This window comes from Maylandia zebra, linkage group LG11, assembly GCF_041146795.1.
Source record: "Maylandia zebra isolate NMK-2024a linkage group LG11, Mzebra_GT3a, whole genome shotgun sequence".
Taxonomy (NCBI): Eukaryota; Metazoa; Chordata; class Actinopteri; order Cichliformes; family Cichlidae; genus Maylandia; species Maylandia zebra.
The window spans coordinates 17,844,994-17,859,135 of NC_135177.1; the positions used below are offsets into that span (position 1 = coordinate 17,844,994).

General features: G+C 38.0%; 1 protein-coding gene across 2 annotated transcripts; it reads right to left on the minus strand.

Annotated features, from left to right (window-relative positions):
* Positions 1-2,124: 2,124 nt before the first annotated feature.
* LOC106676493 (uncharacterized) lies at positions 2,125-12,520 on the minus strand. 2 transcript variants are annotated; one of them, XM_076889897.1, is made up of 8 exons: positions 12,421-12,520; positions 10,555-10,673; positions 10,284-10,472; positions 7,811-7,954; positions 6,720-7,721; positions 3,410-3,568; positions 2,868-2,963; positions 2,125-2,789 (listed from the first exon to the last, which is right to left on the minus strand). In XM_076889897.1, the coding sequence occupies exons 4-8, from the start codon at positions 7,811-7,813 to the stop codon at positions 2,469-2,471; spliced, it is 1,581 nt and encodes a 526-aa protein (XP_076746012.1). In that variant the 5' UTR covers positions 7,814-7,954; positions 10,284-10,472; positions 10,555-10,673; positions 12,421-12,520; the 3' UTR covers positions 2,125-2,468. The 2 variants fall into 2 exon arrangements, with proteins under 2 accessions (XP_076746012.1, XP_076746013.1); XM_076889898.1 differs by lacking the exon at positions 12,421-12,520 and adding an exon at positions 11,680-11,838.
* Positions 12,521-14,142: the final 1,622 nt, after the last annotated feature.

The window sequence follows — 14,142 nt, forward strand, 5'->3', positions numbered from 1 at the left end:
GTGACCTACGAACTTCTAACCCCTGCGAGTCAATCGTGCAGTTTGAGCAGGAGCTGAATAACGTGACTGAAAAAAATCGCACAGTGTCTGCCCAGCTTTAGGTGTACTGTCATCCGAGACTTGCACCGCAGTGTCTGCATTTGTTTCCCTGTTGGCTATGCTTCTTGTTGTGGTCATCTGTTGTCTTCCGGTATTTTCTCCGTAAGCGACCTTTCCTCGACCAATGAGATGAGCGGTAATCTGAATTGTCATACTCGAATTGTCAAAGTGTGCTGTCAGCTCATTGGTCACAAAGCAGGAGAGGGGCTGGGAATTATGTTTTCAAACAAAGCGTTAATTCCATTAAAAGTTATAGACTACTTTTGATTCTCACTGTATTACGGGACAAAGTGCGTCCCTTATTAGCTCAATACGGGACGTGTACTTTTGTTTCGAAATACGGGACGATTCCGTTTTTTAAGGGACGGTTGGCAACCCTACGTAGACTGAGAATGCCCACACTGGCTTAGCCAAAACTTAGCTTGGCCTCGCCAATCTTAGCTTAGCTTAGCGATAACTTAGCATATAAAATGTGTAAGCAGAAGATGTCCAGAGTAGGGATGGGTACCGGTATCCATAACAGTAGTAACCAGACTGAAAAACAGCGCACATTTCAGTGCTTTATTTCGGTGCTTTTTTTTCCTGAGATGTCATACACTTTGGATTCTAGCCAATCATTTTACCTTTCCAAGGATAGTAGGCGGGGCCAGGAACGTAGTTCTTTTAGAGCAGAGCTACAGATTAAAAATGCCCAAGGCAAAGCGGTCAAAAGTCTGGCTGTACTTCACAGCAAAAAATGCGAACTCAGCAGCCTGCAATAAGTGCTTTAGGGTGATACTGTGCAAAAGAGGTAACACCTCGAATCTGATGAAACACCTAGCGACGTATAGCATTTTGTTAAAAGCCGAGAAATGCACGTATTTGATAGCTTGCTGCAAGACCGAGCACATCTACTGCGGGTGTGGTGCCTGTTATTGGACCCGGAGTTAACATAACATATGACAAACAAGAAAAGACTCAAACAAGAAGACATGGATGATAACATAAACTAGACCACACTCAACTACGACAAACTAATAAAAATACTAGAACTTCACATTACCACAATATATCATAAGGCACAACGGATTACAAGGTGCATTAAGCAAAACAAAACAGTCAGATAAGTCAAACTTTATTCAACGCATTCTTTTTGTGAACTGATGAAGACACTTGGATATAGTGATGGGAATTCCGTCTCTTTTTAGAGAACCACCTCTTTCGGCTCCGCTCACTGGAAAGAGCCGGCTCTTTCGGCTCCCAACCGGCTCTTCAGGTTCACTGTTAAAAAAACAAAAAAAACAAAAAAAAAACGTTGCTAAAACTTAAAAACTCAAGGCAACCGACTGCATTTACGTTTTTAGGTTCTGATGGATAACTTATAATTTCAAGTTTAGGAGATAAGTTGCTTTAGCTAATGTTTTTGTGTTGACAAAATTAATAATTGTCCTTTTTCTCAACTCATATTTTATTGTTTTTGCAACGTATTTCCTAAAGTTTACACAAGGTATTAGTTTTAGTTTCGGCAACGTATTTCCTAAAGTTTACACAAGGTATTAGTTTTAGTTTCGGCAACGTATTTCCTAAAGTTTACACAACATATTTTTTTTGTTTTGCCAATCAATTTCCTAAAGTTTAGAAAAAGTATCTTTCATAGTTTTCATGAGGTGCTCCCTGTTGTACCAATGAATGTTTACACAGTTGATTTTCAAATAACTTTGTGTTCAAACACAACTGCACCACTGACAATGTTGACTTTTGAGATCAGCCATTTTTAACATACTGACAACATTCAGCCACAAATAAAGTCCTTCCAAAAACACAAAAAATTTTTTGTAACAAATGTTACTCATCCAATTTTAAAGGTGGTGTTGTCAGACAGAATATCAAACCTATCTTGATAGATAGTCACTAACAAACAGATTCAAAACATCAGATGGCAGGATGTGAACAACTTCTATCTGGTTTCCATACAGCAAACAACTTTCAAACAAATGTTTCCACCGCTTGTCTTTTAATAGTAATGGTATCAACACTCCAATTTCCTGTGAAGTTCAGTATCGCGGCACATTGGTTATAAAACTAGTACAAATGTACATAAAACCAGATTATAAATTTTTTTTAAAACAGCTCAAGTTAGAATAAAACCTTTCAACATCTTATAATAACATGTTAGACATGAAATCTGCAATCAGCCATGCAAGCTACATTAGGTAAAGTTAGAACAGAAGACATTGATTCAGAACTTTCTGCACCATACCGTTTTCTTAAAGACAGAAATTAACTTTTTTCAGAGCAACTTGCCATGAAACCCAAAAACTGTAAATCAAAACAAATTGCCATTCTGTTTTACACAAGTTGCATTTGAGTTGAACATGTTGTCAAATAGGTTAGACTTTGGTTAAGAGCTTGGTTTTGAAGCTTCTTATCCTCTGGGAACAGGTAGATGTCAACTCCATAAAAATGTGTTGCACAGCTTCAAATGTGTACTTGAGTTCTTTGGGAAACTCCATGTTGAGCCCATAAAGTAGGCCAAACAAGTAGGCAAAGGCAGTGGGAAGGTCTGGCAGATCATCAAGAATAATGTCCTCTTCCAAAACAATGGCAGTGTTGACCACTGTGGACTGCGAGTTGGGTCCCACGTAGTCCTCCAGAACAGTGAGGATGCCCACCGTAACACCTCGGGTTGCCCTCTCAACTGGATCTGTATCCTATGCAAAATAAAAAACAACAGTACATATAAGTCTCTGAAAACCAAAAATGAAGATTGAGTAGATTTGCATACTCACCAGACATGTTAAGAAGAGTTTGGTCTCGTCGTCGCGAACAAATATCGGTAACCCTTCCAAACTGATGGTTCGTCGATGCTGGACTATGTTTGAGACCTAAAACAAGGAAATCAAATAAGACTCAGTCTCATTTATAAACCTACCATTTTGTTTTTAAAACACATTAAGTGTTGTTGCTCAAAATACAGCCTTAAGAAATAAGATGTTGAAATGAGTTATTACAGATAATTGGTCATGTTTTTGTCAGTTTTTTTTATTTATTTATTTTTTAAGTAATTTTGATGTGCAACAAATGTAGCACACTTATTTCAACATTTATAACAAAAAGTGCCATGAGTGGGATGAGAGTTGAACTGTCTGTCATGACCTGCAATCTGCCAAACACAGCGCTACTTGTTAGCTTATAATCCCATTCAGGACACACTTTTTGAAAACTAACAATTTTTACATCAATTTAGTAAATATTTAATAAAGTATCTTTCGTTACAGTGGGAACTTCAGGTTCCTCATAAACCAGACACAAATACATTTTTATATATTACCTGTTCATCAAACTTCTGCAACAGGGAATCCATGTCATTGCGGAAAGCAGCTTTTCTAATTCGATACAGCTTAATCAGCCGAAGTGAGTAAGTGTCGAGGGCAGTCATGAAGGTCCCCATGAGATCCTTGGTGGTAATGCGTGAGAATTCCGCACAAATCTACAAAGCAACAAAAAAAAAAAAAAAAAAAAAAAAAAAAAAAAAAAAAAATTAGAAAACTTTTAAAGGTACATTATATAAAAATCACATTGTTTTCAAATTTGGTTAAAAGAGCTTAATTTCAAAACATTTAGTTAGTCTCAGTTGATCTATTGGTCAGGCCTTGATTGGATTTTTTTTCTTTTAGTGGTAGTGGTGGTACAAATTATAACTGACGTATTAAAAAAAAAAAGAAAAATCTGATCGGCAGATTTTACAGTAAGTCTATAGAATACCTAATCAAATGTTGATAAAACAAAATAATGGTTTCAATTGTTACAGGATGCATTGCAGAAAAGAAATAAATCAATAAATTGTATTTTAAATTCATTGAAAAAATTCCATTAATTTTATAGTTATGTAAGAATGAAGTAAGAATAACATCCTGTGGTCAAATTTGTATACTTTCATAACACGTAAGTGACTTTCTCAATCCTGTTCTGTGAGTTTCATGGCTGTTGCCTGCTAAGGGTCAGCACCAAAAGATTCTAGATGCCCAGTGAAGACAAGTCATTGCGGCGACCGTGGTTCAGGGTAGGGCTGCTCGATTATGGCAAAAATGATAATCACAATTATTTTCACTGAAATTGAGATCTCGATTATTTGACGATATTTATTTAACCCTTTAAGACCTACCATAGAACCAAGTCCGCCAGAGCTTGCTTGCTTTTTTTTTTTTTTAATATATATATATATATATATATATATATTTTTTTTTTTAATACATGCTGTAGTGCCATTTCTGGGAGCATTTCAAGTTACTATACATCAATACAACTGTTATAGCCCATAATTTAATAATATGTATGCATTAAGTCCATAGTAACTACATTAATTGCATAAAAGTGCAATAAACTACAAAAAAAATAAATTGAAAATCGTTTTTGTTACATATATTTCTACTTGGAGAAATTTAAGAGGCTTATCCCTCAAAACTTTAAATACAAAAAAGTTGCAAAAAATAGTTTACAACAACAGGAAATTTATTTTGAGTGTCTTCATAGTTTTATTTTTGAGATACACCAATTTTTATATACTGCAGGAAAAACGAAAAACAATCCTATGATGCAAATTTGCAAAGAAAACAGCAGGTGCATCAAAATAAACTATTTCCAGCAGTGTAATTCGAGTTCTAAGCATCACAGAAACTATTCAGAAAAGTCAAACATGACTTATAAAAACACCAGTATAGGCTTTTAAGGCCTACAAGTAAAAAAAACTACATTTTCCGCGAAAATGACGTCACTTCCGGTTTAGGGCAGGAAATGGCGGACATGCGACAGTTCGTGCTGACGTCTGTTTCACTGTGGTAAGTGGCAACGCGTGTTTCTGTAATATTATGTTTTTGTTCCTGCAAGCGCTTTTTATGCAATTTTTGCAAAGTTTTATGTGGAAGGAAACCGTGACCGAGGACAAGCTGATGGCATAAGATGTAAGTACAACTCCTCCGGTTTCATATACAAAACAAATTATTGCACTAGCTTACGCGGTTCAGGTTCTACAGGGATTTAAAAATAGTTACACAAAACTGAACGTGCGGCTCTTTAAAGGGTTAACAATAAGAATGTATTGAATAATGACTTTAAAAAATAATATAAAATAGTGTGCAACACCACTGAAGTCTTTTTTTTACCTCTCTTTTCAACCAACAGCAGTCACTCTCCTCTCCAAATAACTTCTGCTTAGCTTTCCGAGCTTCCCTCGGGTCCTCTTAATCAGCGGTCTCCAACCTTTTTTGCGCCACGGACCGGTTTATGCCCGACAATATTTTCACGGACCGGCCTTTAAGGTGTCGCGGATAAATGCAACAAAATAAAACTAGTACCGGTACCGAAAAAAAGAAGAGTTATTCATAACACACGTGAAAAGACCAAGGAAAACCGAGTTAACGATCAAAACGATAACAAAATAACGCTGAAAACCGATAAAAACCCTGAAACCATACATTTCACACCTGAGCCTCAACTCTCACGGCCCGGTACCAAACGACTCACGGACCAAGGCCCAGGGGTTGGGGACCGCTGCTCTTAATTGTTGTGACGCATGTTCGAAATGCAGAGAGGTGCGCTGGATTTGCCACACGGAGCAGCGTGAGAGTAAAGCACGAGGGAGGGGCTAATAATCGGCTCAGTCATTTTTAATGATCGTTGAAAGCCCAGATCGTAATCGTGATTAAAATTCGATTAATTGAGCAGCCCTAGTTCAGGGGGTTGGGAAGCTCATCTGTAACCGGAAGGATGCTGGTTCTATCCCCAGCTCTCTCTGTCCTGGTCGTTGTGTCCTTGGGCAAGACCCTTTACCCTACCGCTTACTGGTGTTGGCCAGAGGGGCCAGTGGTGCGATATGGCAGCGTCACTTCTGTCAGTCTACCCCAGGGCAGCTGTGGCTACAACTGTGGTTTCCCTGCACCGATGTGTGAGAGTGAGTGAGTGAGTGAGTGAGTAGTGGAATTGTAAAGCGCTTTGGGTGCCCAGAGAAGAGCGAAATAAAAGCAATCCGTTATTATACACAGTAAGTTGACAAGTAAATAGATTTCACTTCAATAGAGTTGTTGGTAATACCAAAATTAGCTTCATAGTTTTAGAGCCAAGTATTTTTTTATATTTTACCACTAGCATTGTTAGCTCAACGGTAGCCTTCAACCTTTTCTACAAGATATTGGAGTGATACAAACAGATGCTTCTCAAGGGCACAAGAAATGGAGCTCACGTTCATTTACTCACCCAGACAAGTTTCGAGGCATTTGGAGTTGTTCAGAAGGAATTTTAAAGGTCCTATATCATGTAAAATCAACTTTTTGGAGCTTTTAAACACATTTTAATGTTATTTCCTTAGATTAAAAACCCTCCAGAGTGGTTTTTGGCTTAATTCAGGCATTTCTTAGTTGTCTCAGTGAATCCTTTCCCCATAACCGTGGCTCAGCTCTCTCTTGCAAAACGACTGACTCGTAACATTGGGATTAAAATTTCTTTCTAACAACTCCAAATGCCTTGAAATTTTTCTGGGTGAATAAATGAACGTTTTCCATTCTAGAAATAAGACCACACTGGGGAAAAAGGGAAGAAAAAAAAAAACGGAAGTTTTCCTTTAAATATTTAAGAGATTATCTTACCTGTTCTTTCAAGAAGAGAGCTGGCCATCTGAGCTGCATTTCCTTGACCAAGGGCTGCATCTCCACAACTTCTTTCCTCCTGAGAGAGAATGTGATGTCCATCTTTTGGGTGATGAGTGCCATGTTCTTATCCCTCTTCTTCATTTCATCTTCCAAAATGCATCTTTCATTTTCAAGAGACTCATCATTGTAGTTTTCTGGGCCATCAGGGATAAAGTTGACTTCACCTCGCTTTGGTTTCTTTAAGGAAAATCTATTTGAGCAACTGTCATCTTCTTCCCCTCTTCTTTTTCGATTGACTGCAACTTCACTACATCCAGCTTGACTTAGCTTGGAACGGTAGTTGCCAAGCTTGAACTTAATGCTTGTTGCCCAACCATCATATCCTGTGCCATTGCCAGGCTCTTTGAGGCAGGGATGTTTGGAAACTAGCTCCTGTGCAACAGATGTTATTTCATTCTTGTCAGGGTACGCTTTGATTGCAAACATTTCTTGTGCCAGCTTGTCTAGAATTTCCATCTTGATGTCTCTTGTTACACTTAAATTTGCCCCTGCTTTCTTATATACCTCATTGCCCTTGTGAAGTTTTAACGCTACATCATAGGAAAAGGTTGGGATAGGAAATGGATTTGGCCACTGTGAAGTGCTACGCATGTAGGTCTTTGTGGATGAGGATGGGCTGAAAGAAGATGCTGAACTCACACTGGCTGTATCAATAGATGAGATAGCGCTATGATCAGATGGAGTCTGTGGTGGCGAGGCTGATGCATTTTCCTCCCAAATGAGGTGCAACACTGCCCGTCCAGCAGGTAGCTCCTTAATATCCATCAGGTTGCAAAGTGCGTTCCCAAAATCTGGGTCTTCATATTGTATTGCAAAGTCACCTTCAAGTCCAAGCTTTGCTTGTAGTTCATCTTGAAGCTGCTTCACAGATTCTGGAACAGTGGACAGTTGGATTTTTCTGATAAGTTTTGGACTGACGTGGACTCGCAGTAACAGGGCCTGTGAAGACAAACCAAAAAAGGGCGCAATTCTAAATAATTGACAAATTCAAAGTAATCAACTGAAAACTATTTAAGAATAATACATACCATCACTTTCAATGCAGGAGGCACGTAACAGGTGTCACCATCAGTTGTCCATCTACGCAGTATTCAGCTAAAGGGTGGTAATCATTCAAATCTTCTGGGTCAAGTATTTCCAGATCTTTGTAGCTGCTGTCAAGCCGATATGATCTGTAGTGTTCCATAAACCAAGAGGAGAGCTTTGTAGCAACAAATGACACTTTCCCAGAGTCTACCAAAATGTTCAGTATCTTGTAGAATTCAGGTAGTCCACTCAGTTGTCCTGATGAAATGATCATGCCTTTAACATACTGGGTCCCATACAGATAAACACATTTAGCAAATGACACAGCTTTTACCTGTGGATATTTCAGTTTCAAGCACTTCTGAAGATTTTCATTCAAGAAACAGATGTCAACTGTGTCAATATTATCAACATGCACACTTGGTTTAAAAAGACTGTGACCATCTAAGAAGTATGCCATCATTTGTTGATGCTTTGAAGAAAGTGTTAGTAGTATATTCTTAAAGCATTGGACATCATGCACAGTTTTCTTGAAAAAGTTGTGCTTGGATTCAAATCGAATAGTCCACAAATCAACTAAGGGACCAAAACAACGCACAAGATGACTATAATGTTCAATATAGTGGTGTTTTGGCTTCAAATTAAAATCAGGAAAAGTCTCTATTAGTAATCGTCGATGATCCAATATTTTGGTGTCCAAGTATGACAATATTTCTTCTGATAGAGTTGTCGAGACAATTTCAACAAGCTCCTTAAGGTCCATCAATACTTCCCAAGATGGCTCATGTTCTGGTATACAGGTCCCAATGATAAAAGGCAGCAAACGCAAAAGTGTCCAGTTTTCATGTCCATTGCCACTCACTCTTCCTGTTCCAAAACTGGCTTTTGTAATTCGTTGTGGCTTGTTGAGCTTATCAGAGAATTTATATGGAAATGATTTTATACGTTTGTTTAGTCCTTCAAATGTAATAAAACCCTTTCTGATTAAATCTTGAAGACACAAACACAATTCCACAGGGACAACACCTTCAAAGAAATCATGTAATATATCTGGAGGAAATCCAGTGACTGGATGAAAATAGGACAACGCACTTAAGGCACAGGAACCTTTGACACCACACACACTTTGTCTTTGACCATCCTCAAGCTCTTCTAGAAAAATGTTATGCTGTTCCACAGTTCTTAATGGAAATTCTGTAGGATCAAGAGCTGCAATCTGATGTTTATCAATACTACAAAATCGACAAAATTTGTCGACATTAAAGGACTCCAAAAAGCCTGCAAGGCTGTGAGCCCCAAGGTTATCTGCACAGACACAAAATACAGTTCCCTTTAAAAAAAACTATTTAAAGATTCAACATACACCCCTGTGCTTTCAAGACATTTTAAATCCTCAATGAGTGGATAAAGAAAAGCATCATACCCAAACTGTTTAACGTCTACACTTTTACCAAGAAGAGCAAGCTGTATTGAGTGTAATGTAGAACGAAACCTTGCAGATAAGTTGAGTACAACCCAATAGACAGCAGTTATTTTATGAATTTTTCGAGATGTTCCTAAAGGGTTGCATATTTCAAAGTCGTCAATATACAAAGCTAAACTAATGCAAGTATCTTGCAATCCTAAAAGCTTGTTGTTTTTGAAATACTGCCCATCTCTAAATGATCTGTAACCTTCACTAATTTCTTTATCAAATGCTAACTTTTCAAAGAAACTTTTCTCTTTCAATAAGTTCTCCAAGACCTGGTTTACCTGAGACATAAACAAATGTATTTCTAGTTCTCGCTTTGTAGATGTACTCTGTAGGCTCAATTACATGAAAATTATTCTTGAAATAAATATTTCTCTTGTAATCAGTAGATAATGCACCTTTTGGTTCTGTTGAGATAATTAATGGGTTGGTTTTGAAAAGTGCATCATTTATATTTTTAATTACATCATCATCTGCCTCAATGTTCTGTTCAGCAAGCACCTGTTTGATTCTTTGAAATGAATGAACCTGAGAAAATTTTAAAATGTCACTAATTTCCTCAATAATTCTCTGCAAAGCACTTTTAGAAACATGTAACAATGTTTGCATGCATAGAAAAAGTCTAGCTATTTTATGTTCAAGACATTGGTAATCTACAAACTCATTGTCCTCTTTATCACTTGATGCTACACCTGAACCACTTGGTAATGTCTCTGGCTCCTGAGAGGGATTTAAGGATTTATCAGGGGAGCTACTTTCACTAGGACATGCATTTGCATGAGAAATCAGTCTAATACAGTTTTTTATATCTTTTGAGTTTGTGCTTTCTGCTTGTGTGTGACGTAAAGGTTGATAAATTGTTGGTAGCATAGTCACATTTTTGGAAAGGACAGGATACAGTCTGATTTTTTTTTAAGTGCCTTAAAATATGTGAAATAAATGTATGCTGTGAGCAGTTTTCCTTAAATTCACAAAAATCACAAAAAAATGTTGAGATCTCCTGCCTTTTCTTAGCCCTGTTGTGTGATCTGCTGAGGTGAGACTTCAATGCCCCTCGTGTCCTGAACGAACAGACGCAGTCACTGTAAACACAGGGCAAATGAAATCCTCTTCTATGTCGTAGCTGGTGATGTCTTAAGAGTACTTCTTGGCTTGAACAGACAAAAGAGCAGAACTGGCACTGCATACAAAAGCTATAATGAGAAGAGAGGAGAGGACAGTGTCAACAATTCAAAAGAAACCTGAATTAATCTCAAATTACCAAAGTTACATTACCTGATAATGTGTTTGGGGCGGGGAGCAGGCACTCCTGTTCTGATTCCTCTCCTTACCAACTCCTCATCAGTCCCTCATAAATCAGGACAAGCAGTGGTCTGGAGTTGGCTTTTAATTCTCTAAATAAATAAAAATAGCAATTAGTTTTAAAATAAAATGCCAGCTTCCTGACATTACTTAAGAATTTTTTTCTCCTGTCCTAATTTTTTTGGCTCACTAAAGTGAGCTGATTCTGCCTTGTAAAATGCCATGTGAAACACAGTAAAACAAATAATTTACAAAACATACATTACATCAAATGTTTAATTTATTTAATTTATTATTAACAAATTGTATTCTACATGGAATGCACCAACAGTATACTGGGATGTATTATGTAAGCAAAGGATAATTGTGTGTGATTGGTTTTACAACTTAGAATGACAAACATTGGATTGAGAGTATGAGTGGGATAAAACTCCTGAAGCATCTGTTTAAATTATCAGTGCATTTATTAATGGTGCTCAATAAATAAACCAAAACAATGTTGTTTTGTGCATAACAAAAAGCTCACAATTGTGCAGTCAAAATGTAAAATAAAAGATGCTGAGCATAATAACAAAGACAGATTTTGCAGCTGCTCTGTTTCCAAGTTCTACTGCGCAACTGACAGCCTGGAGTTTGAAATCCTCTTTGTAACCGTGTCTCTTACAGGTGCCATTTATGGTCCTTACACACATAATATGGTAATATTACGTTGAAGCAGAGTACGTATCACTCTGCGAGGCTCCTCGGTAGCCGTAATGCTCCAACAATCCATCAAGCAGTGCAGCTTCATAGCTTACCAAAGTCGTACCAAAACATTTGACATTTTTTTAAGCTGTGTACCACATAAAATTGGTTCGAGGTCAGTAAGCACAACCAGAATTCATACATAAGGCAGACTGTCGATTTTTGAGATGAAAGGATTTTAGGCCGTGCGTCAACGCGTTAGCCCGGTTAGCTCACTAACGCCACCCAGCCCCACGCACGGGGTGATCCGCGGTAACTAGTTAACGGAGATTTGCCCCGTTAATGCAGTTATGGCATTAACTTTACGCTGACAGCACTAAAATAGTAATCTTCAAATGTTTTCTTTTTACCGACCAGCTCCTCTTTGATAGCTGCCGTGTCCATCTTGTCGTTGCCTGCAGGTGAAGCGATGGGGGAGGGGGAGTTGTGTTCAGTGAAGGAGAGAGGCGGAGTAACACAGCGTAGAGACAAAAGTGGACGAAAGAGAGGCAAACTTGCGGCTCCACGAGTATAATTATAATGTAACAGACTATATCGATATAAACGATATTGTCACATCTCATATTTCATTTAGTTCATTTAGTGGAGCTCGCTGGCCATGAGGACTCCACCACCCCGTTCACACAGAAACTAAAGCACACATTTTATTGGCTAGATGTGATTCGAACAAATTAAGACATAGCAGCAGGCGCCCCCGAATTTTATTTTATTTAAATAGCGGCGGGGGGTTGCTGCCGTTGGTCATGAGTGAGCCAGCCTATTTTGTTTCGTTAGGTGGTATGGCGGCCACAGACTGCACTTCATGAAATACGCATAGGGGGTGTCGCGGAGGCTTGTCAGATATGAGCGCGCCTCTTTAGTAGCGAAGTTTGTCGGATTTTCATTGTTTTGTGACATGGCACGTAGTTTGTGACATGGAATCTTAAATGATATAGTAAACACATACCCATAAGCCACAAGGCCTCTTAGCCAAGAAAGTAATGCTATGCTAAGTTTCGGAAAAATACGAAGAACTTCAGTTGTGATATTTCTAAAAGACAAATTGAGACTGTTCAAACATATACTGTCTGATATAATAAAAGAAACATTACTTGCCTTTAGAAACTTGAGATGAACGATCTATCCAGCTCCTGGTATAAAAAGCCTCACGTTCTCATTAAGGCAGACGGCCAGGTGGCTTTCAGTCCTTGCAAAAGCGCAAAGTAGACCCCGTAGCATCCAAAAATATGAGATGCGCATGCGTACTCAGGCACAGAAAGGCGCCAATAGCTTCAACTCATGTAAAACTTGAATTCATTCATTTTGCCAGCAATAAATTTCATCTGAGACCAACTTTTGCTCCAAAACGTTAAATGATTAGTTGAAACCCTTAATGTATTTGAGTTTATGGGCCAACTGAACTTTTATTGTTGAATTGTGAAAGAAATGACTGTAAGCTCAACAACTGCAAGTTTGATTTTTTACAGTGTTGTTGCTTTAATTAATTTATTATCAACACCAATATAAAATTATGCACAAAAGAAATGACTAATGTTAAAAAAACCCTGTGGTTTTATTTATATATGTTTATATATAAATATATACCGTGCCCCTAGAGACAAAGCACGTACAAACTCCAAAACACGTACAAATTCCAAAGCACGTACAAAGCTACCTAGATCACTTAAATTACATAATTGAAAGCATATGTGTATTGTCTGTGTATTTATACACAAACTAAACAGCAGTGACTTTTGTAGGGTCACTGACGTTGTTAGCTGGTATATAATGATGTGCTAGGTGATCGCTAGTGACATAGCTATTGTGGTTTGTGTATCTATACACAAACAATCATATATATTCAAATAATTTAAAAAAAAGTTCATTTACCTGTTACTACCACACACCAAATCATGTCGTTGGTACTTCCTGGCTTGTGTAGCCACTAGGTAACAAAAGCTCAACACTGCCCCTAACCTGCTATGAGGGGATAGTGCCTGCAACTGAACCTGTGTAAACCATAGTTTTTTTATTTGTTTAACTCTGATACAAGTGCTCCATTGAGTTGGAGCTTGGCACAATCTTGTTAGAGGAGGGCGCTCTTTCACCTCTCACTCTTTTGTTCCAGTGGAGCCATAGGTTGAAAGGGCAGAGCACGTCGTACACCATTGTTGTCTTCTTCAGCGTCAATGTGGAAATCTTTTCACCCTTTGGGTTATTACTGTGTTTGTGGAATCTTCTTGCAATAGCTGGCATGAACCCAAGTGGCTCGACCTTCGACCTAAACTGCTGTCAAGCTGGTCTGATCAGCACCCGGTCTCCCAGTCTGGGAATTCCCCACCTTGGGAGGATTTCAGCATTCACCATGTTATACTCACACATAAGGCCAAGTGTTGGAATTTAATAATCTTTAATACAAATATACCTCATTGTTACGTATCTCACAACTGCTTAATATTTAGCATCACACACTTGTTTATACTTTATTTCACACGGTTAAGTATTGTAAAGTTTTTTTCACAATTCGGCTGATAAATAAATATAATATTTATTCACCTAGATAGTCCTACATTATTTATTTTTAAAAGTGATTATTATTATCCAATGTTTGATGATTTGTTTTTTTTGTTTTTTGTTTGCCTGTCCCGTTTGGCTCTTTTGCCATCAGAATTGTTGTCTAAAGGCAAAGAAAGATGCCCAACGGATTTACTTTACCAAATTGACCATCCCAGCCTTGCTGTAATGGTCCATTTGATTCACCTTTTATTGTTCATTTTATTTTCACTTACTGAATACGGGACAGACTGGACTGGGGGAAAGAAGGGGAGAAAGAAAGAG

Coding starts and splice junctions, on each gene's coding strand:
- LOC106676493 (XM_076889897.1), bottom strand. Junction 3,569..6,719: donor CTCTCTTCTTGAAAGAACAG/GTAAGATAATCT, acceptor GTTGCTTTGTAG/ATTTGTGCGGAATTCTCACG. Junction 2,790..2,867: donor AACTCTTCTTAACATGTCTG/GTGAGTATGCAA, acceptor TATTTTGCATAG/GATACAGATCCAGTTGAGAG.